The following is a 23835-nucleotide window of genomic DNA, read 5'->3' as shown; positions in this document are numbered from 1 at the left end:
CCAGCAATTTCTCAGACTGAAATGGTATGAAACTAGAAATAAATTACACAGAGAGAATAAAAAAGCCTACAAAAACATGGAGACTAAACAATATACCTCTAAATAATCAATGGATCAATGAACAAATTAAAACAGAAATTAAGACAAATGAAGACAAAAATTCAACAGTCCAAAATTTGTGGGACACTGCAAAATCAGTTCTAAGAAGGAAGTACATATCATTACAGGCCTATTTCAAGAAACAAGAACAATCCGAAATAAACAGTCTAACTCACAATTAAAGAAACTAGAAAAAGCAGAACAAATGAAGCCAAAACTGTAGAAGGAGGGACATGATAAAGATCAAAGCACAAATGAAGTAAAGGAGAAAAAACCAATAGATAAAAATCCATGAAACCAAGAGCGGGTTGTTTGAGACAATTAACAAAATAAACTCCGAGCCAGATTTATCAAGAAAAAAAAGAGAACACAAGTAAACAATATAAAAAACAAAGAAGGAATAGTCACAACAGATACCAGAGAAATACAAAGAATTATTGGAGAATACTATGAAATATTATCAAGAAGAAATGGACAAATACCTAGAAAAATACAACCTTCCAAAACTGACGGAGGAAGAAATAGAAAATCTGAACAGACCAATTACCAGCAAATAAATAGAAGTGGTAATAAAAAAAACTCCCCCAAATAAAAATTCCAGGACCAGATGGCTTCATAGCTGAAATTCTACCAAACATTTAAAGAGATGATACAAATCCTTCAAAAGGTATTCTAAAAAAGTAGGAGGGAATACTTCCAAATTCATTCTATGAGGCCAGCATCACTCTAAAACCAAAACCAGAAGAAGACAATACTAAAAATATATATACATATATAATTTTTAAAAATTGAAATGTGTATCAGGAGGTTAAGAGCAATGTTCTACAGAGTATTACCAGAGACCTCCTGCAAAAAATGTATTCATGAATTCTCTTTGGGTAAAACCAAATACAAATCAAAATAACAACCCAGATTTTTTTAAAAAAATTTATTAAGATATTATTGATATACACTCTTATGAAGGTTTCACATGAAAAAACAATGTGGTTACTACATTTACCTATATTATCAAGTCCCAACCCATACCCCATTGCAGTCACTGTCAATCAGTGTAGTAAGATGCCACAGATTCACTATTTGCCTTCTCTGTGCTACACTGTTTTCCCTTACACCATGTGTACTAATCATAACACCCCTTAATCCCCATCTCCCTCCCTCCTGACCGGCCCTCCCACACCCCTCCCCTTTGGTAACTGCTAGTCCCTTCTTGGAGTCTGTGAGTATGCTACTGTTTTGTTCCTCCAGTTTTGCTTCATTGTTATACACCACAAATGAGGGAAATCATTGGTATTTGTCTTTCTCCACCTGGCTATACCCTCTAGCTCCATCCACATTGTTGCAAATGGTAGGGTTTGTTTTCTTTTTATGGCTGAATATATTCCATTGTGTATATGTACCACATTTTCTTTATCCATTTACTCATGGACACTTAGGTTGCTTCCATTTCTTGGCTATCGTAAATAGTGTTGCAATAAACACAGGTGTGACAATGTGAGATATTTTGATTAAATATATCTGTTAAGAGCCCTACCTAAAAAATAAAGCGAGGTTCACTTGATGTGAGTTATCCATTATGAACCTATTTAAGGCTTGTCTTTATTTTCAAACTGCTCACAAACCATCACAAACTCCTTTTAATATATTTTGTTGCCATGTCACCCATTTGATTTGAACTCGTTGTATTTACTGAAGCCAAAAATTTTACCTCATAGAACAGAGTCAAGATCTCAATCTAAATATATAAACAATCATTACTCACATATAAATTCTCTCTATCCAGTTAAATTCAACATATATTACCACTTCTCATGACAAAGTGTCTTTGCACAAAGAACTGGACACAGACTCAACTAAAGTAGGCAGAGGGAAATAGCATCTAATATTTCAAGAAATCAACTTCCAATTTATTTATTGGACATAAATAAGATGAGACATAACAAAATGAGATATCCACTTCTCTAGAAATTCCCAAAATGAAAAAGTATATTCACTTTAAAGGCTTATAATTAGGGATTAGAAGATTAGGAAGCAAAAAATCAAGATTAGAGAAACTTGGTAGTGATACCACCCTTTACCCACATTGTTTTCTTGTTGCAGTCAACCTGCACACATCCCAGTTTCATCCCAACCCAAGATGTGGGCATGTATTCCTATGCAAAAAATTCCATTTTCTTAAAACATGGTAGGCAATTTTATTAATTAGGTTTAAATATGATTCCAATCCATGGCACTACAAGCCAAGAACTGCATTTAAATTTGAAATCTATTATTTAAAAATTTTGAAGCCTCATTCAGAATTCATGACTCAGTGAAGAAAAGAAATGAGAAAAAAAGCAATGAGCTCTTTCCACCTCTGTTTACGTATCTAAATTGCCACATATGTGATCATATGTATCTAAACAGCACATATACACAAAAAACGGAACATAGGAAGAAACTGTCGACTGTTTGTTGAGACAGGTGGAGGCTTATTATTGTATACCTTTTTATACCTCTTAAATATTGAAAATGAAAATTGCCTGTTCCAAAGATTTAAGTAAAACAGGTGAAGAAATTGGTCTAACCCACAAAGACATTAACTGTCATCATGAATAACTCTATCTATTTTGTCTTTTTAACTTCATATATAAATTATATTATGAAGACAGTGTTTCCCAAACTTTCTTAATAGGAATCAGTGAGCTATAAAAAAAAATTTTGGGTTCCAATCTAGACCTACTAAATTAAAAACTTCCCAGGAAGGCAATAATCTGCACACAGTGCTCTCAGGTAATCATTATCAAAATTAGAGAAACCTTTAATTAAGGAACAAGATTCATTTCTAGAAAGAGTAATAACTGAAATTAGAAAACCTGGATTAATTTCTTGGCTTTTCCATTTAACTATGTGATCCTAGATAAGTTACTTGGCCTCTTTGTGCCTCAATTTCCTTATCTATAAAATGGAAAGATAATACATCCAAGATTGCTATAAAGATTAATCTACATAAATGGTATGGGACATAATCTTTCTTTAAAGCTTAGTTTTATCTTGCTTCCTTAAAAAAAAAAAGAAGATATCTGGCATTTAGAGATCCAATTACTATTAGTTACCTTTCCTACTATACCCAAATTATATGAATTTTGGGGTATTATGTCTAATTTAACAATGTTGCTGTTAAAGCAGTATTTATTAACTAATCTTCTCAAGGACTTGTATTTTTTTAGGAACCATCCTGACAAAAAGCATTTAGTTAGCTCAGTTTAGATGATGTATTACTGACAAGTATGATAATTATCACTCACTTTTTTGAAGAATACTCCTATCCTATCTAAAAAATTTTACTTTATACATTTCAACAAAACAGAAAATACTACAATGTTGTCATCTACTATTCTGCCTTAATCTAAATTATAGCATTCCTAAAATAATTTCTTTTAAAAAAATTCTGTAATACTTATACCTCTGTTATGTTTGTCTCTCGTAATGAAGCCAACTCATATGGATCCACAAAAAGTCCTGTAGGGATATACTGTTTAATTAAGAGTTGGCAGGTTTGTAAGTCCTCAATGCTTTGTCCAAATTTCACTGTCGTTAAAAGGTCTCTGCAAGACAAGTACATTTAAAGTAAATCTCTTCACTCATTTGTTAAATCAGACAGTGTAACATTACATTCAAATTAGTGGAAACATATTTCTTACTAGTTTTTCAAAAGAAGATTCTAAAGTCAAATGAAATATTTGTATCATGTCAGAACTACCGATTGGACCTTTATAAATTCATGCCTTAAGCTATAGTAAAGTATTAGTGTGAAACACACAAAGTTGAATAGGAAGGGAAAGAATACCAAAATAGATATTTTCAATAAAGGTGCCAATGTAGTTTGATGGGGAAATGAGTCTTTTCAACATATGGTACTGAAACAACAGGATATCTATAGAAAAAAATGAACCTTGACCTCTACCTCATATCATTTACAAAAATTAACTGGAAACAGATTATAAACCTAAATGTACAATTGTTCTAGCTTTCTGTCTAGAGGCACATTTTGAATCAAGTGTGGAGAAGGAGATACAAAATACAGAATGGTGGTTTTGCTTAAGTGAGAAAATAGAACTAGAAGTTAAGGGAGCCTGAAGGGCTTGGAAGCCATAGTACTAAGTTCCAGAGAGGAGGAAACTATATATAAAGAGTCCTAGAAATCTGAACCGGAGTCCCCTTGAGTTGTTTTGAATATTAAGAAAAGTATGAGTAAGGAGCAACTCTACAAGACTGGGCAAAGAATGAACAAGGAACTGAAAGATGAAAAATTCTAAAATTTCACACAGCGTCAGGAGACATTTGCACTCCAAGTAACCAAAGCATGGAGACTGAAGCTTTCAGTAGAGATACTAACAGGGTAAAGCCCTAGTAGCTAAGTTACCATTATAGTAAAGGCCATTTTAACATTAGATCTGTAAGAAAAAAGGTGAAAGGATCAATCTGATAAACAAGCAACTTAATTGCTAACAGAAAAAATAAGCCCAACATCCTTTAAAGAAAGATAGCAGAATCTACATGCTAAATATATTCATATTCACAACATTCACAATGTTCAGCATCCAGGAAGAAGTTACTAAATATGCAAAGAGGCAGGAAAATGTGACCAATAACTAAGAAAAAGATCATTTACTAGGAAAAAACCTAGAAATAATAACAGTGACAAAATCAGCAAAGGACAGTACAAGTCACTATAAATATGCCCAACATGTTCAAGGATTTAAAGAACAATATGAACATTATGAGGAAAGAGAATATAAAAAAATATATAATTATATTATACAAAATAATACATAACATACAAATAATATATAATAATACATAACACAAAATGACATAATATAAATAATACAATTATATATCTATATAAAACTGAATGCAACTTCAAGATGAAAAACACAATTTCTGAAATGAAAAAATATCCAGATATAACTAAAAGCAATTAGACACTGCAGAAGGAAAAATCAGTGACTGGAGACAAAACAACAGAAAGTATCCAAACAGAAGCACAGAGAAGAAAAAAACTAGGGGAAAAAAGAAACAGTTTCAGTGAACTTTAAACAATATCAAGTGGCCTAATATATATATATATATATATAATTATAGTCCCAGAAAAAGAAGGAAGAATGTAACAGAAAAAATAATGAAAACATAGTGGCTGAAACTTTTCTGAATTTCAGGGGAACTATATGCCCATAAATCCAAAAAGCTCAACAAATCCTAAGCATGATAACACAAAGAAAATTACACGGAGACTATTATCTAGTCACTGAAAAAAAGTCTTAAAAGCAATTAGAAGGAAAAGAACACTATGAAGGGGGTAACAAAGATAATAAGCCACTGGACAATGGAACAACATACTCATATTATTAAAAGAAAAAAGTGGTCAATTTAGAATTATATCTAGTAGGGAAATCCTTCAACAAATAAAGGCAAAATGAAGACTAAGACAGATACACACAAACTAAAAGAATGTCACTGCAAGAAATGGTAGAGGTTCTTTAGGCAGAAAGAATATACCAGACGGAAACATGAATCTACAAAAAAGAAGAGCAAATGGTGAATATGTGGATGAATATTAAAACTTTTCTTCTCATTATTCAATTGTTCTTAAATATGACTAATAGAAAATGGGAAGCCTTATGCATTGTTGGTTGGAATGTAAAATGATGTAGCCACTGTAGAGAACAGTATGACAATCCAAGAAAAAATTAACATGGATGAACCTTGACGACATTATACTAGGTGAAGTAAGCCAGTCAAAAGTACTGTATGGTTCCACTTCTATGAGGTGCCTACAGTAGTCAAATCAAAGAGATAAAAAGTAGAATGGTTGTTCCCAGGGCTGAAGGAAGGGGAGAGGAAGGGCTGTTTAAAAGGTACAGAGTTTCAGTTTTGCAAGATGAAAAGAGTTCTGTAGGTGGATGGTGGTGATGGTACCACAACAATGTGAATGTCTTAATGTTACTGAGGTCTACAGTTAAAAATGGCTAAAATGGCAAATTTTACGTTATGGGTATTTTATCACAATTTAAAGAAATAATAATGTAAAATATATATGACTAACTATTCAAAGCAAAAATAGTAACAAAATATTGTAGGGTTTATAAATAAGACATAAAGTTCACGAATATATGGCAACTATAGCATAAAGGAAACAACAAAATGAACTATTCTGATATAAGTTTCATACATTATTCATGGTGTGAAACAATATTATTTGAAGGCTGACTGGTAGGTTAAAATTGCACACTGTAAACCCTAAAGCAACCATTTAAAAAAGAGAGGTATAGTTAATAAGCCAAAATGAAGATAAAATGGAATGCTTAAAAAATTACTCAGTTTATCTAAAATAAGGCAAGAAAGAAAGACTAGATGGAACAAACAGAAAAAGAAACAGAAAAAAGCAGCAAGATTGATCAATTTAAACCAAATTGTCCAAATCAATATTTATATGAAAAGTAAATGGTCTATCACTCCCGTTAGAATTTAGACATTGATAGAGTGAATAAAATAGCAACACTTAACTATATGTTGTATACAAGAAACACATTAAATATAAACATACAGTTAAATAAAAAGGATGGAAAAATACATGCAAATATTAGTAATAATAAAGAAATGGCTATACAATATCAAAAAAAGGTAGACTTCTAAAAGGAAGTATAAAAAACATATAATCTCAATAGATGCTGAAAAAACATTTGATAAAATTCAACATTCATTCATGATGAAAACTCTCAACAAAGCAAGTATAGAGGGAACTTATGTCAACCTAATAAAGGCCATATAACAAATCCATAGCTAACATCATACTCAATGGTGAAAAGCTGAAAGCTTTTCCTCTAAGATCAGGAACAAGATAAGGATGCCCATTCTCACCATTTTTATTCAACACACTACTGGAAGTCCTAGCCATAGCAATCTGACAAGAAAAAGAAATAAAAGGCATGCAAATTCAAAGAAGTAAAATTGTCCCTATTTGCAGATGACATGACACTATATATAGAAAACCCTAAAGATTCCCCCAAAAACCAATTAGAATTAATAAATGAATTCAGGAAAGTCACAGAATACAAAATCAATGTACAGAAATCTGTTAATTTCTATATACAAATAATGAACAGAAAGAGAAATTATGAAATCAATCCCATTTATAATAACATCAAAAAGAATAAAATACCTATAAATAAACCTAACCAAAAGAGATGAAAGACTTGTACCTGAAAACTACAAGACACCAATAAAAGAAACTGAAAAACATACAAATAAATGAAAAGTTGTTCCATGCTCATGGATAGGAGGAATTAATATTGCTAAAAGGGCCATAATGTTACCAAGGGGGAGGGGCAGGATGGGGAAGGGTGAGAGGGATAAAGAGGCACAACATTTCACAATCACAATGTAAGTGGGTCACAGGGATGGTAGTATAGCATGGACAAAACAGTCTGTGATTCTATAACATCTTTCTACATTGATAGACAGTAACTGCACTAGAGAAGTAAGGATTTAATATAACTGTTGAACCACTGTGTAGTACATTTGAAACCAATATAAAATTGTATATCAATTAATACTTCAATAAAAAAGTATGTAACATATATTAATATAAGTAATACATTTATGTTGATGAACTATTATATTTGTACTAACATAATTACCATAAAAGTAATAAATAATAAACTGTTAAATCCTAAAAAAGAAAAAGGCCATAATGCCCAAAGCAATCTACAGATTAAATCCCTATCAAAATACTACTGGCATTTTTCACAGAACTAGAGCAAATAATCCTAAAATTTGTAGGGAACCACAGAAGACCCCAAATAGCTAACCAATCTCTAGAAAGATGAAAATAGCTGGGGTACTCCTTGACTTCAAATTATACTGCAAAGCTACAGCAATCAAAACAGTATGGTACAGCACAAGAACAGATACACAGGACAATGGAAAAGAATAGAGAGCCCAGAAATAAACACACATCTATATGGTCAATTAATATATTACAAAGGTGGCAAGGATATACAATGGGTAAAAGAGAGTTTCTTCAATATATGATGCTCGGAAAACTGGACATCTACATGCAGAAGAATCAAAGTGGATCACTGTCTTTTGCTGTATACAAACATAAACTCATAATGGATTAAAGGACTAATATAAGACACGAAAGAAGAAAAACACAGGCAGTACACTCTTGAAGATCAGCATTAGTGATTTTTTTTGGATATGTCTCTCCAAGCAAGGGAAACAAAAGCAAAAATAAACAGATGGTACTACATCAAACTAAAAAGCTTCTACACTGCAAAGGAAAACATCAACAAAATGAAAAGGAAACCTACTGTATGGGAGAATGTATCTGCAAATGATATATCCAATAAGGGGCTAATATGCAAGATATATAAAGAACCCATACAACTCAACACCAAAGAATATCCCAATTAAAAAATGAACAGAGAACCTCAATGGACATTTTTCAAAAGAAGATATACAGATGGCTAACAGACTGATGAAAAGATGTTCAACACCACTTACCATCAGGGAAATGAAAATCAAAACCACAATGAGATCATCACCTCACACCAGTCAGAGGGGCTAATATCAGTAAGACAAGAAATAAGAAGGGTTGGCAAGGATGTAGAAAAAAGGGAACCCTCATAACAAGTGGGATTATATTAAGCTGAAAAGCTTCTATACAGCAAAGAACACCATCAATAGAACAAAAAGGTATCCAACAGTATGGGAGAATATATTCATAAATGACAGATCCAATAAAAGGTTGACATTCAAAATATATAAATAACTCACGCACCTCAACAAACAAAAAAGCAAATAATCAAATTATAAAATGTGCAGAGGAGCTGAACAGACAGTTCTCCAAAGAAGAAATTCAGATGGCCAACAGACAAATGAAAAGATGTTCCACATCGCTAGTCATCAGCGAAAAGCAAATTAAAACCACAATGAAATATCACCTCAGACCAGTAAGGGTCGCCACCATCCAAAAGACAAACAACAACAAATGTTGGTGAGGTTGTGGAGAAACCAGAACCCTCCTACAGTGCTGGTGGGAATGTAAATTAGTTCAACCATTGTGGAAAGCAGTACGGAGGTTCCTCAAAAAGCTCAAAATAGAAATATCATTTAACCCAGGAATTCCACTTCTAGGAATTTACCCTAAGAATACAGCAGCCCACTTTGAAAAAGACAGATGCACCCCTATGTTTATCACAGCACTGTTTACAGTAGCCAAGAAATGGAAGCAACCTAAGTGTCCATCAGTAGATGTGGTACATATACACAATGAAATATTATTCAGCCATAAGAAGAAAACAGTATCTCCTACCATTTGCAACAACATGGATGGAGCTAGAGGGTATTATACTCAGTGAAACAAGCCAGGCAGAGAAAGACAAGTACCAAATGATTTCACTCATATGTGGAGTATAAGAACAAAGCAAAAACTGAAGGAACAAAACGGCAGCAGAATCACAGAACCCAAGAATGGACTAACAGTTACCAAGGGGAAAGGGACTGGGGAGGATGGGTGGGAAGGGAGGGATAAGGGGGGGGAGGAAAGAAAGGGGGCATTATGATTAGCATATATAATGTGGGGGGGCACAGGGAGGGCTGTGCAACACATAGAGGACAAGTAGTGACTCTACAGCATCTTACTATGCTGATGGACAGTGACTGTAATGGGGTTTGTGGGGGGGACTTGGTGAAGGGGGGAGCCTAGTAAATATAATGTTCCTAATGTAATTGTAGATTAATGACACCAAAATGAAATTTTTAAAAAAAGCTGCTGGAAAAAAAAAAAAGGGAACCCTCATACACTTTTGGTTGGAATGTAAATTGGTCCAGCCACTGTGGAAAGCAGCACTGAGTTGTCTCAAAAAACTAAAAATAGCAGGTGGACCCTGCAATTCCACTTTTTGGAATTTACTATAAGAAAATAAAATCACTAGTCCAAAAAGATATATGCAATCCTATGTTTACTGTGGTATTGTTTACAATAGCTAAGATATGGCAGCAACCTAAATATCCACTGATAGATGAATGGATAAAAAACATGTGGTACTAATACGCAACAGAATATCACTCAGTCATAAATTAGAATGAAATCTTGTTATTTGCAAAACATGGATAGACCTCAAAAGCATTATGCTAAATGAAATAAGTCAGAAAAGACAAATACCATATGATTTTGCTTACATGTGTAATCTAAAAAACAAAAAAAAAACAGAATTAGGCTCACAGACACAGAGAACAGATTAGTGGTTGCTATAAGGGAACAGAGTAAGGGGATGGTTGAGATACATGAAGGGGGTAAAAATTAGTGAGAATGTTTGATATCTTGATCTGGATGATGGCTACTGAGAGTATACACATGTCAAAACGAATCGAGCAGTACACTAAGATTTGTGCATTTTATTGTATGCACTTCAGTAAAATTTTAAAAAAAGGAGACTTCAGGAGAAGGAATATTGTCAGTGATACAGAAAGACATTATACAAAGATAAAAGGGTCAATTCATCAAGACATAATAATCTCAAATGTACTGTTATGTACCTAAAAATGGAGCTTCAAAATATTCATGAATTTTACTTCACAGCAAAAACTGTTAGAACAAGAAGGATAAATAGATAAATCCACAATTATTACAGACAGATATTTTAATCACCTCTCTCAATAATGGGCAGAACAAGTAGAAAGACAATCAGTAAAGAAATAAAAGGCATGAACAACCTCCAATCAGCTGATTTAACTGACCTATATAGAATGTTCTATTGAACAAAAGCACATTTTTAAGTGCATAAGAAATACTAAATGCTGAGTGATAAAAGAGGTCCCTAGAAGTTTAAAAGGTTTGAAATTACAGAATATGGTCTCTTATGTGGAATTAGAAATTAGTAGGAGAAGGAGACACTGTCTCCTCCAAAGCCACAGCCTCAGTCTTAGTCTTGTCCTTCAGGCAATGCCTGGGATCTGCTGCCAGGAAGCTTCAACTCCACAGCCCTGTGTGTGGTCTCAGGTTTCTTTACCTCCAGAAAGAAAAATACACGTTGGATGCTGGAAATTCATTTAAGAGACTGAAATTAGGGACTTTTCTCAAATTTGGACATGGCCAGTCAAGGAGCAACACGTACTAATGGACTGCCAAATACTGGAAATACAATACACCAGTTCAAATCAGTACTTCTGCTTTTGACAAATCAAGTCTAGTGCTTCATTTTGTGAAGGGCCAATTTCACAAATTTCAAGACAGTACCGCTGAGGCAGCTTTTCTAACCCAAACTATGTGCCTTGATGACACAATAGTGAAGTTTCAAATATGGGATACAGCTAAGAATGATACTATAGCCTAGCAGCAATGTACTATACAGAAGTACAGGAAGCTATAGTTGTATACGGTATCTCAAATGAGTAGTCCTTTCCAGGAACAGAAAACTGGGTTAAAGAACTTTGGAAGCATCAAGTCTGAACACTGTCATACCAAGAAACAAGTTTGACTTAAAAGAGCTGCAGACTTCCAGGAAGCACAGTCCTACACAGATGACAAGTTTATTATTCATGGAGACATCAGCTAAAATATCAATGAATGTAAATGAAATATTCATAGTAACAGTTAAAAAGCTGCCAAAGAATGAAACACAGAATCTAGGAGCAAGGGAGATTAGTAGACCTTACTGAACCTACACCGCCAACCAGGGGTCAGTTACAGGAACAAAACCTCCTGTTTGAATCAACTGAAATATTCTTCTGCTTCCTAAATGCTTACACGTGTGTGCTTGGCCCACTGGCTCTGACACTGGAGACAGGCACCACAGATGGGAATCAGGAAACAGATCTTTCCTCCTCCCAGGCACCAGCACCGCTCCCCTACCACCCCCAACCTCACTCTAGGGGCCGAGCAGCTCCAGAGACTGGAGTTTCTGGGCACTAGTGGGCACCACACAGAAATATGAAATGTCAAAAGAACATGGTTCAGACCAAAATCTCACAAACCCCAGAAAAAGGGCCAAATGAAATTACTACATTTAACCAGTGCAGTATGATGTCTAAAAAAAGAGACTTATGATAGAGTCAAGTTTCTAATACAGAATTATTTTAAATGTTTTGAATTTAATTTTTAATAAAATGCATGTGTCCCTCTGTTTCAGCAATAGAAGAAAATGAGAGCTTTATGTCCACCTGTTTCATTGGAAGGTTAGAGGGAGTCATTTCTCACTACCAGAGATACAGAGCAATGACTATCTGGACCCACAGTTAAAGATAGTTCTATAAAAAAATTTGGAAACATATTAATTTTTGTTTTTCAAAACCATTCTTTTTTAGAAGGAAGTTCTGAAGATACTGATACTTGGCTACAGTATTCGGGCAAATGGTAATTTATCCTAGTGTCTATATTTAAAGCGTACATTCCACATTTTAACAAATTAGCCACATGATAACAGTTCCATATCTTCAGAGGAAAAAATAAACATCTGTGGCACCTAAATGATAGCCAGTCCTGTTTTTAATAAATAGGATTAAAAAAATCAAATGTAACCCCATCTTGTTTTAAGAATATAAAAACTGATGAATGCATCTTAATATAAAGTGTTCCCTTCAAATACTGTGAGCTCTTCAACAAAGATGAAACAAACCAGGTATCTGTGAATGTGTTTAATCACTGCTGGCCATTGCATAGGTTTTGTTGTTTAAGGGCAGAGAAGGAGCTCTTGTTCCCTTTGCATGTAATACAGACAATGCACTAACAATTATGTACAGTCAATTTTCAGGTATATTTTAAGTAGGGTATTGCACAATAGTTTCCATATATGTTTATTACTTTTATAGAATATTTCAAGAGTTGCTTAGAAGTATACAAAATGTAGTTACTAAAACAGCTCATTATTTCTTTCTCTCCCGCTTTGAAAGGAAGGGGATTTAGTTGTTTGGCTAGAACCATAATAAACAATATACCTATAATTTGTAATATAAATATTATAATATGTTAGTAATAATCTTGCAGCCTCATTTTCCCAAATTCATTTTATTTTGATTGGTTCAGTATAATGCACTGATTATTTTTGGTATTTTCATTATGTTTAATCTACCATGTGTCAGAGATGATTTAATCTACTTAAGTGTTGAACTGTTAGCAGAACTTATGTATTTATAGTAATTCAAAATTAGTAAGAAAAACAGTTTACGAGTGATTTTTGTATTGAGGTGCTCAGGTTGGAATAAAATGATTACTATAAAAAGAAAAAAAAATCAATGATAGACAGATTTCTGGATAATCCTCCAAAACCTTAAAGTCAAACATGTCTACATAACTGATGTGTCAAAGAAGAAATAAAAAAAATTAGAAAATATACTAAACTAAATGAAAATGAAAACAAATATCAAAATGTAGAGATTACAGCTAAAGCTCTGCTTAGGAGAAACAACATTAAATGCAAAGATACCTATGTTAGAAAAAAAAAGTCTTAAATCAATGACCTAAGTTGCCATCTTAAAAAGCTGAAGATGAAATTAAATTCAAAGTAAGAAGGAAGGAAATAATATAGAGCACAAATCAATGAAATAGAAAGCAGACAAATAAGAGAAAAATCAATGAAACAGTCTCTTTGCAAAGATCAATAGTACTGATAAATCTCTAGAATTTTCATGAGAGACAGAGAAAAAGCACAGAATATCAGTATTGGGAATGAAAGAGGGAACATTACTATAACACTACATATTAAAAGAAAAATAAGGGAATATTTGAATAATTTTATTCCAGTAAATTAAACAACATAAATAAAATAAATTCATATAAAAAGATTACCTAAACTGACAAAAAAGAAACAGAATTATCTGAATAGCTCTGTCTTGAATTTTAAGAAATTTAAAGCCTTCCCACATAGAAAACCTCAGGCCTAAAAGGCTTTATTGTTGAATTCTATTAAACATTTAAGGAAGAAATAACACCAATCTACACAATCAGAAAATAGAGAAGGAAATACTTCCCAACTTATTTTACAAAGCCATCATCACCCTGACACTGAAACCAGAATAAGGTATCACAACAAAAGAGAAGTACAGACCAATATCCTATATCAACAGAGAAGTGAAAATTCTCAACCAGATATTAGCAAATCAAATCCAGTAATATTTCAAAAAGATAATACATTGCAACCAAGTGGTAGGTGTTATTACTGGAATTATCAATATACATACTTTACCATATTAACAGAATAAAGTAATCATATGATTCTCTCATAATAGATACAGAAAAAGCATTGATAAAATCTAATACCCAATCATGAAAAACACTGCAAGAAACTAGAAACATGAGAGAATGTCCTCAACTGATAAAAGCCACCCCTAAAAAAAAATCTAACAAATAGCACACTTAATGGTGAAGGACCGGATACCTTTCCCTTAAGAAAAGAAACAAGGCAAGGACATCTGTTCTCACCATTTTTAGTCAACTTTGTATTAGAGTTTCTAGCCAGCTTGAAAAGGCAAGAAAAGGATATAAGAAGCATACAGATTGCCTTTATTTGCAAACCTGGATCATCTATGTAAATATGCTAAGGAATCTACAAAAAAGCTGTAGGCATTGATCTATTAGGGTTAAGGAATCAGGGCATAATGTCAACATACAAAAACTAGTTGTATTTCTACTACTAGCAAACCAACAAGTAGAAATGAAAAATTTTAAATACTCTTTATATCAAAAAACATTAAGTACTTAGAGGTAAATTTAAAAAAATATGTGCAAGACTGTTAATTTGGAAGTTATAATATTGTTAAGATAAACCAATAAAGCCTAAATAAATGGAAATGCATATTCATGCATTGAAACACTCAATGTTAATGTATCAGTTCTCTACAAATTGACATAGAGTTTCAACAGAATCCAACCAAAATTTCAAGAAACTTTTTAAAAGAAATCTACAAGTTGATTCCAAAAGTAATATGGAACTGCGAAGGATCCAAAATAACTTAAAAAAGCCCACAAAAAAACAAAAACAGTTGCAGACTTCCTGATTTGAAGACATAAAATCAAGCTACAGTTATCAAGGTAGATTTTACTGGCATACAGATGGATATACAGATCAGGGTTTGGAAAACATTTTCTGTAAATATCTTAGTAGTAAATATTTTAGACTCTCTGAGCCATATAAGCCTATTTGCATATTTTTCTTTGCCTTTTTTTTAAAAAAAACTTAAAATATATACAAAAATCATTTTTATGATTTCCCTCATTTGTGGAGTATAACAACAAAGCAAAACTGAAGGAACAAAATAGCAGCAGACTCACAGACTCCAAGAAGGGACTAGCAGTTACCAAAGGGGAGGGGTGAGGAAGGGCAGGTGGGGAGGGAGGGAGAAGGGGATTGTGGGGTATCATTAGTGCACATGGTGTGTGTGGGGTCATGGGGAAGACAGTGTAACACAGAGAAGGCAAGTAGGAACTCTGTGGCATCTTACTACACTGAAGGACAGTGATTACAATGGGTTACAGGGGACACTCAATGACAAGGGTGAATGTAATAACCACATTGTTTTTCTTGTGAAACCTTCATAAGAGTATATATCACTGATACCTTAAAAACAATCATTTTTAGCTCAAAGGTGGTACAAAATAGGCCACATGCAAGATTTGGTCTACAGGTAATAGTTTGAATAGAATGCACAAATACATGTTCACATACAAAATATTAATTTTCAACTAATGTGTCAAGGTCATTTGATGAGCAAAGAATAGTCCTTTTGCAAAATGATGCTAGATATGACAGACACCCATATGGAAAAAAAATAGCTTCAACTTTTATCTAACAGTATATACAAATTAATTCAAAATTGATCATACCCCATGTGACATTTGTAAAAGAAAATATCCATGATCTTGGAATAGCATGATTTCCTACAGAGCACACAAAAACCATGAACCATAAAAGAAAAAAACCGATAAACTAGAATTCATCAAAATTAGAATTCTTACAACTCAATATAAAAAATGACATCCTAGTTTAAAAATGGACAAAAAATTTAAGCCAATGCTTCACAAAGGAAGATATACAAGTGACTAATAAGTACATGAAAAGATGCTCAACATCATTAGTCATCAGAAAAGTACAAATTAAAAGTACAATGAGGAGAGATTCAAGATGGCGGCATGAGAGGTGAGACGGAGAACTCCTCCCAAAACCACAAATAGTATGAAAATGTAGTAAATTGATACAACTAACCCTAAAACAGCAACAAGAAAGAAGGTGGACCAGACTACACACAGACCTCACGAACAGGGCAGACCTCATGAAACGGAGTAACGTACGAAAGCCTTAATCTGGCGCGACCCAAGCCCTACCCTACCCTAGCTCACTGGCAGGAGGAAAAGAAATGGAGTGGGGAAGGGGTGGAAGCTTGGGACTGCTGAACACCTGGCCCTGGAGATATGCTTTGTGAGCAGAAACCTATATTGTGTGGTGCTCTGGACATTGTGGGGCTCGAACAGGTGGAGTGCTTGGGAGACTGAGATTCCAGCCACTTGTGGAGGAGGGGATCCACATCTAGTTGCTCTGCATCAGAGGAAAGGCAGGCAGTCTGAGAGGCTTCCTAGCAGCGCGAGGGCTGCTGAAAGGGAGGTGTTTGCACGGAGCTTGCTGCAAGACAGAGGAGAGAGCTGGACAAGGTTCTCTGGGCACGCTCTGTCCAGTTGGTTGGGAACTTTGAGAAGCTTCAGGCGCTCCATCCCCCTGGCTGCTTACTCAGCTCTGAGGCACCACCCCCACTGTGACATGCAGCCTGCTCTGCCTCTCTCCTAGCCTGCCGGCACCGGTTGGCAAACTGGCAGTCACTGTGCTGGCATCAGGCCAGCCAGAGGGAGGCCCCGCCTACAACAGCTAGAAACGTAAAGCACAGAGGCTTACACGTGTGTGCTTGGCCCACTGGCTCTGACACTGGAGACAGGCACTGCAGATGGGAATCAGGAAACAGATCTTTCTTCCTCCCAGGCACCAGCACCACTCCCTTACCACCTCCAACCTCACTCTAGGGACTGAACAGCTCCAGAGACTGGAGCTTCTGGGCACTAGTGGGCACCACACAGAAGTATGAAATGTCAAAAGAACATGGTTCAGACCAAAATCTCACAAACCCCAGAAAAAGGGTCAAATGAAACTGAACTCACTAATCTTCCTGAAAGAGAGTTCAAAATAAATATTATAAACATGCTTAAGGAGGCACAGAAAAATATTCAAGAACTCAGGAATGAATTTAAGTTGGAAACTCAAGCATTAAGACATTCCATATCTGAAATGAAACATACAATGGAGGGATTTAAAAGCAGATTAGATGTAGAAGACACAGTAAATGGAATAGAAATTAGAGAAGAGGAATACAAACAAGCTGAGACACAGAGAGAAAAAATCTCTAAAAATGAAAGAATATTGAGAGAACTGTGTGACCAATCCAAATGGAACAATATTCGCATTATAGGGGTACCAGAAGAAGGAGAGAAAAAGGGACCAAAAGTGCCATTGAGGAGGAAATTGCTGAAAACTTCCCCAATCCGTGGAAGGAGACAGTCGCTTAAGTCATGGAGGTGCACAGATTTCCCAACACAAGGGACCCAAGGAAGACAACACCAAGACATATAATAATTAAAATGGCAAATATCAAGGATAAAGACAGACTTTTTAAAGCATCTAGAGAGAGAAAAAAGATCACATACAAAGGAAAACACATCAAGCTATCATCAGACTTCTCAACAGAAACCTTACAGGCCAGAAGGGAGTGGCATGATATATTTAAAGCAATGAAGCAGAAGGGCCTTGAACAAAGAATACTCTACCTGTCAAGGTTATCATTTAAATTTGAAGGAGGTATTAAACAATTTTCAGGTAGGCAAAAGTTGAAAGAATTTATCTCCACCCCTACACTGCATTTTGGAGGGACTCCTATAGATGGAAGTATTCCTAAGGCTAAATAGATGTCACCTAAGGGATAGACAAAAAGGACAGAATATGATTCATAACATACAACGAATGGAGGAGGAAGAAAAAGGAGGGAAAAAAAAAGAACCTTTAGGTTGTGTTTGTAATAGCACACGAAGTGAGTTAAATTAGACAGTTATATAGTAAGGAAATTACCCTTGAACCTTTGGTAACCATGAATGTAAAGCCTGCAATGGCAATAAGTACATACCTATCGATAATCACCCTAAATGTAAATAGTCTGAATGCACCAATCAAGACACAGAGTCACTGAATGGATAAAAAAAAAAAAGACCCATCTATATGCTGCCTACAAGAGACTCACCTCAAACCCAAAGGCATACACAGACTAAAAGTAAAGGGATGGAAAAAGATATTTCATGCAACTAATAGGGAGAAAAAAGCAGGAGTTGCAGTACTTGTATCAGACAAAATAGACTTCAAAACAAAGAACGTAACAAGAGACAAAGCAGAACATTATATAATTATAAAGGGCTCAGTCCAACAAGAGGATATAACTATTATAAATATCTATGTACCCAACGCAGGATCACTCACATATGTGAAACAAATACTAACAGAATTAAAGGAGGAAATAGAATGCAATGCATTCATTTGAGGAGACTTCAACACACCACTCACTCCAAAGGACAGATCAACCAGACAGAAAATTAGTAAAGAGACAGAGGCACTGAACAGCATATTAGAACAGATGGACCTAACAGACATCTACAGAACACTCCATCCAAAAGCAAATAGAAAACACATTCTTCTCAAGTGCATATAGAACATTTTCAAGAATGATATACTAGGCCACAAAAAGAAGATCAGTAAATTTGAAAAGACTGAAATTGTACCAACTACCTTCTCAGATCACAAAGGTATGAAACTAAAAATAAATTACCCAAAGAAAAATGAAAGGGGAGGGGCGGAGCCAAGATGGTGGCGTGCGTAGAGCAGCGGAAATCGCCTCCCAAAACCAGATATATCTATGAAATTATAACAAAGACAACTCTTCCTAAAATAGAGACCAGAGGACACAGGACAATATCCAGACCACATCCACACCAGCAAGATCCCAGTACCTCGCGAAGGGGGTAAGATACAAGCCCCAGCCCTGCGGGACCCTAGCGCCCCTCCCCCCAACACCTGGCGGGAGGAGAGGAGGCAGAGCCAGCAGGGAGAGGGAGCCCAGGACTGCTGAACACACAGCCCCAGCCATCCGCACCAGAGCACAGGCACAGTGCACGCGTGGGATCCTGGATACTAGGGAAACAGGGCAGCAGGACCAGTGAGCAGGGGCCTGAGTCCGACGCTGGAGAACAAAGAAACGGGAGTGGCTATTTTTTTTTTATCCTCTTTTTCTTTTTTTGGCGAGTGCTTTTTGGAAGTCTTAAAGGGACAGGGACCCCAAGACAGGGCAGCAGGACCGGTGAGCGGGTGCCTGAGGCCAGCGCCTGAGGACAAAGAAAATTGTGCGTTCTTCTTTTTTTGTTGTTGTTGTTGTTTTCGTTTGGCGAGTGCTTTTTGGAAGTCTTAAAGGGGCAGGGAGGGATACTTATTCCAGAGGCAGGGAATCTGGGGATCTCTAGGCACTCTAACCCCCTGGGCAGCAGAAAGCACAGAGGCCCCTTACGGAGATAAATAGCCTCCCGGCTGCTCCCCCTCCAACAGGGCTCCACCGTTTTGGAGCAGCAGCCTGAGCCAGGCCATGCCCACCGCAACAGCAGAGATAAACTCCATGGCAGCTGGGCAGGAAGCAGAAGCCCTGTCTGTGGGCAGCTGCCCAGCACAAGCCACTAGAGGTCGCTGTTCTCCCAGGAGAAGAAGGCCACAAACCAACAAGAAGAAAAGTTCTTCCAGCCATCACTTGTACGAGCTCTGCAAACTATCTCTATCACCATGAAAAGGCAAAATTACAGGCAGACAAAGATCACAGAGTCAACAGCTGAGAAGGAGACAGACCTAACTAGTCTTCCTGAAAAAGAGTTCAAAATGAAAATCATGAACATGCTGATGGAGATGCAGAGAAAAATGCAAGAGCAATGGGATGAAGTCCACAGGGAGATCACAGATGCCAGGAAGGAGATTACAGAAGTGAAACAAACCCTGGAAGGATTTATAAGCAGAATGGATAAGATGCAAGAGGCCATTGAAGGAATAGAAACCAGAGAACAGGAATGTATAGAAGCTGACATAGAGAGAGATAAAAGGATCTCCAGGAACGAAACAACACTAAGAGAACTATGTGACCAATCCAAAAGGAACAATATCCGTATTATAGGGGTACCAGAAGAAGAAGAGAGAGGAAAAGGGATAGAAAGTGTCTTTGAAGAAATAATTGCTGAAAACTTCCCCAAACTGGGGGAGGAAATAATTAAACAGACCATGGAATTACACAGAACCCCCAACAGAAAGGATCCAAGGAGGACAACACCAAGACACATAATAATTAAAATGGCAAGGATCAAGGACAAGGAAAGACTTTTAAAGTCAGCTAGAGAGAACAAGGTCACATATAAAGGAAAACCCATCAGGCTATCATCAGACTTCTCAACAGAAATCCTACAGGCCAGAAGAGAATGGCATGATATATTTAATACAATGCAACAGAAGAGCCTTGAACCAAGGATACTGTATCCAGCAAGACTATCATTTAAATATGATGGCGGGATTAAACAATTCCCAGACAAGCAAAAGCTGAGGGAATTTGCTTCCCACAAACCACCTCTACAGGGCATCCTACAGGGACTGCTCTAGATGGGAGCACTCCTAAAAAGAGCACAGAACAAAACACCCAACATATGAAGAAAGGAGGAGGAGGAATAAGAAGGGAGAGAAGAAAAGAATCTCCAGACAGTGTATATAACAGCTCAATAAGTGAGATAAGTTAGGCAGTAAGATACTAAAGAGGCTAACCTTGGACTTTTGGTAACCACGAATTTAAAGCCTGCAATGGCAATAATGCACCAATCAAAAGACACAGAGTAATAGAATGGATAAAAAAGCAAGACTCATCTATATGCTGCTTACAAGAAACTCACCTCAAACCCAAAGACATGCACAGACTAAAAGTCAAGGGATGGAAAAATATATTTCAGGCAAACAACAGTGAGAAGAACGCAGGGGTTGCAGTACTAATATCAGACAAAATAGACTTCAAAACAAAGAAAGTAACAAGAGATAAAGAAGGCCACTACATAATGATAAAGGGCTCAGTCCAACAAGAGGATATAACCATTCTAAATATATATGCACCCAACACAGGAGCACCAGCATATGTGAAACAAATACTAACAGAACTAAAGAGGGTAATAGACTGCAATGCATTCATTTTAGGAGACTTCAACACACCACTCACCCCAAAGGATAGATCCACCGGGCAGAAAATAAGTAAGGACACAGAGGCACTGAACAACACACTAGAACAGATGGACCTAATAGACATTTATAGAACTCTACATCCAAAAGCAACAGGATATACATTCTTCTCAAGTGCACATGGAACATTCTCCAGAATACACCACATACTAGCTCACAAAAAGAGCCTCAGTAAATTCCAAAATACTGAAATTCTAACAACCAATTTCTCAGAACACAAAGGTATAAAACTAGAAATAAATTCTACAAAGAAAACAAAAAGGCTCACAAACACATGGAGGCTTAACAACGTGCTTCTATATAATCAGTGGATCAATGAACAAATCAAAATAGAGATCAAGGAATATATAGAAACAAATGACAACAACACAAAGCCCCAACTTCTGTGGGACGCAGCGAAAGCAGTCTTAAGAGGAAAGTATATAGCAATCCAGGCACACTTGAAGAAGGAAGAACAATCCCAAATGAATAGTCTAATATCACAATTATCGAAACTAGAAAAAGAAGAACAAATGAGGCCTAAAGTCAGCAGAAGGAGGGACATAATAAAGATCAGAGAAGAAATAAACAAAATTGAGAAGAATAAAAAAATAGCAAAAATCAACAAAACCAAGAGCTGGTTCTTTGAGAAAATAAACAAAATAGACAAGCCTCTAGCCAAACTTATTAAGAGAAAAAGAGAATCAACACAAATCAACAGAATCAGAAATGAGAACAGAAAAATCACGACAGACTCCACAGAAATACAAAGAATTATTAAAGACTACTATGAAAACCTATATGCCAACAAGCTGGAAAACATAAAAGAAATGGACAACTTCCTAGAAAAATACAACCTTCCAAGACTGACCAAGGAAGAAACACAAAAGTTAAAGAAACCAATTACAAGCAAAGAAATTGAAATGGTAATCAAAAAACTACCCAAGAACAAAACCCCCGGGCTGGACGGATTTACCTCGGAATTTTATCAGACACACAGAGAAGACTTAATACCCATTCTCGTTAAAGTTTTCCAAAAAATAGAAGAGGAGGGAATACTCCCAAACTCATTCTATGAAGCCAACATCACCCTAATACCAAAACCAGGCAAAGACCCCACCACAAAAGAAAATTACAGACCAATATCCCTGATGAATGAGAATGCAAAAATACTCAATAAAATATTAGCAAACAAAATTCAACAGTATATCAAAAGGATCATACACCATGACCAAGTGGGATTCATCCCAGGGATGCAAGGATGGTACAACATTTGAAAATCCATCAACATCATCCACCACATCAACAAAAAGAAAGACAAAAACCACATGATCATCTCCATAAATGCTGAAAAAGTATTCGACAAAGTTCAACATCCATTCATGATAAAAACTCTCAGCAAAATGGGAATAGAGGGCAAGTACCTCAACATAATAAAGGCCATATATGATAAACCCACAGCCAACATTATAGTGAACAGCGAGAAGCTGAAAGCTTTTCCTCTGAGATCGGGAACTAGACAGGGATGCCCACTCTCCCCACTGTTATTTAACATAGTACTGGAGGTCCTAGCCATGGCAATTAGACAAAACAAAGAAATACAAGGAATACAGATTGGTAAAGAAGAAGTTAAACTGTCACTATTTTCAGATGACATGATACTGTACATAAAAAACTTTAAGGACTCCACTCCAAAACTACCAGAACTGATATCAGAATACAGCAAAGTTGCAGGATACAAAATTAACACACAGAAATATGTGGCTTTCCTATACACTAACAATGAACTAAAAGAAAGAGAAATCAGGAAAACAATTCCATTCACAATAGCACCAAAAATAAAATACCTAGGAATAAACCTAACCAAGGAAGTGAAAGACCTATACCCTGAAAACTATAAGACACTCTTAAGAGAAATTAAAGAGGACACTAACAGATGGATACTCATCCCATGCTCATGGCTAGGAGGAATTAATATTGTCAAAATGGCCATCCTGCCCAAAGCAATATATAGATTTGATGCAATCCCTATCAAATTACCAGCAACATTCTTCAATGAACTGGAACAAATAATTCAAAAATTCACATGGAAACACCAAAGACCCTGAATAGCCAAAGCAATCCTGAGAAAGAAGAATAAAGTAGGGGGGATCTCACTCCCCAACTTCAAGCTCTCCTACAAAGCCACAGTAATCAAGACAATTTGGTACTGGCACAAGAACAGAGCCACAGACCAGTGGAACAGATTAGAGACTCCAGACATTAACCCAAACATATATGGTCAATTAATATTTGATAAAGGAGCCATGGACATACAATGGCGAAATGACTGTATCTTCAACTGATGGTGCTCGCAAAACTGGACAGCTACATGTAGGAGAATGAA

The 23835-nt window shown here is 35.8% G+C and overlaps 1 protein-coding gene and 1 pseudogene across 1 annotated transcript in view; one reads left to right on the top strand and one right to left on the bottom strand.

Annotated features, from left to right (window-relative positions):
• Positions 1–23835, bottom strand: part of PIGX (phosphatidylinositol glycan anchor biosynthesis class X) — a 47748-nt gene that overhangs the window by 13703 nt on the left and 10210 nt on the right. Inside the window, exon 5 of the mRNA XM_073230472.1 lies at positions 3542–3683. Coding sequence (XP_073086573.1) covers positions 3542–3683 — 142 coding nt within the window. The remainder of the gene's footprint in view (positions 1–3541; positions 3684–23835) is intronic.
• Positions 9828–13388, top strand: LOC140848192 (ras-related protein Rab-5A pseudogene; annotated as a pseudogene).

This window comes from Manis javanica, chromosome 3 (assembly GCF_040802235.1).
Source record: "Manis javanica isolate MJ-LG chromosome 3, MJ_LKY, whole genome shotgun sequence".
NCBI classification, from domain to species: Eukaryota; Metazoa; Chordata; class Mammalia; order Pholidota; family Manidae; genus Manis; species Manis javanica.
This window is presented reverse-complemented; position numbering and strand designations above follow the sequence as displayed.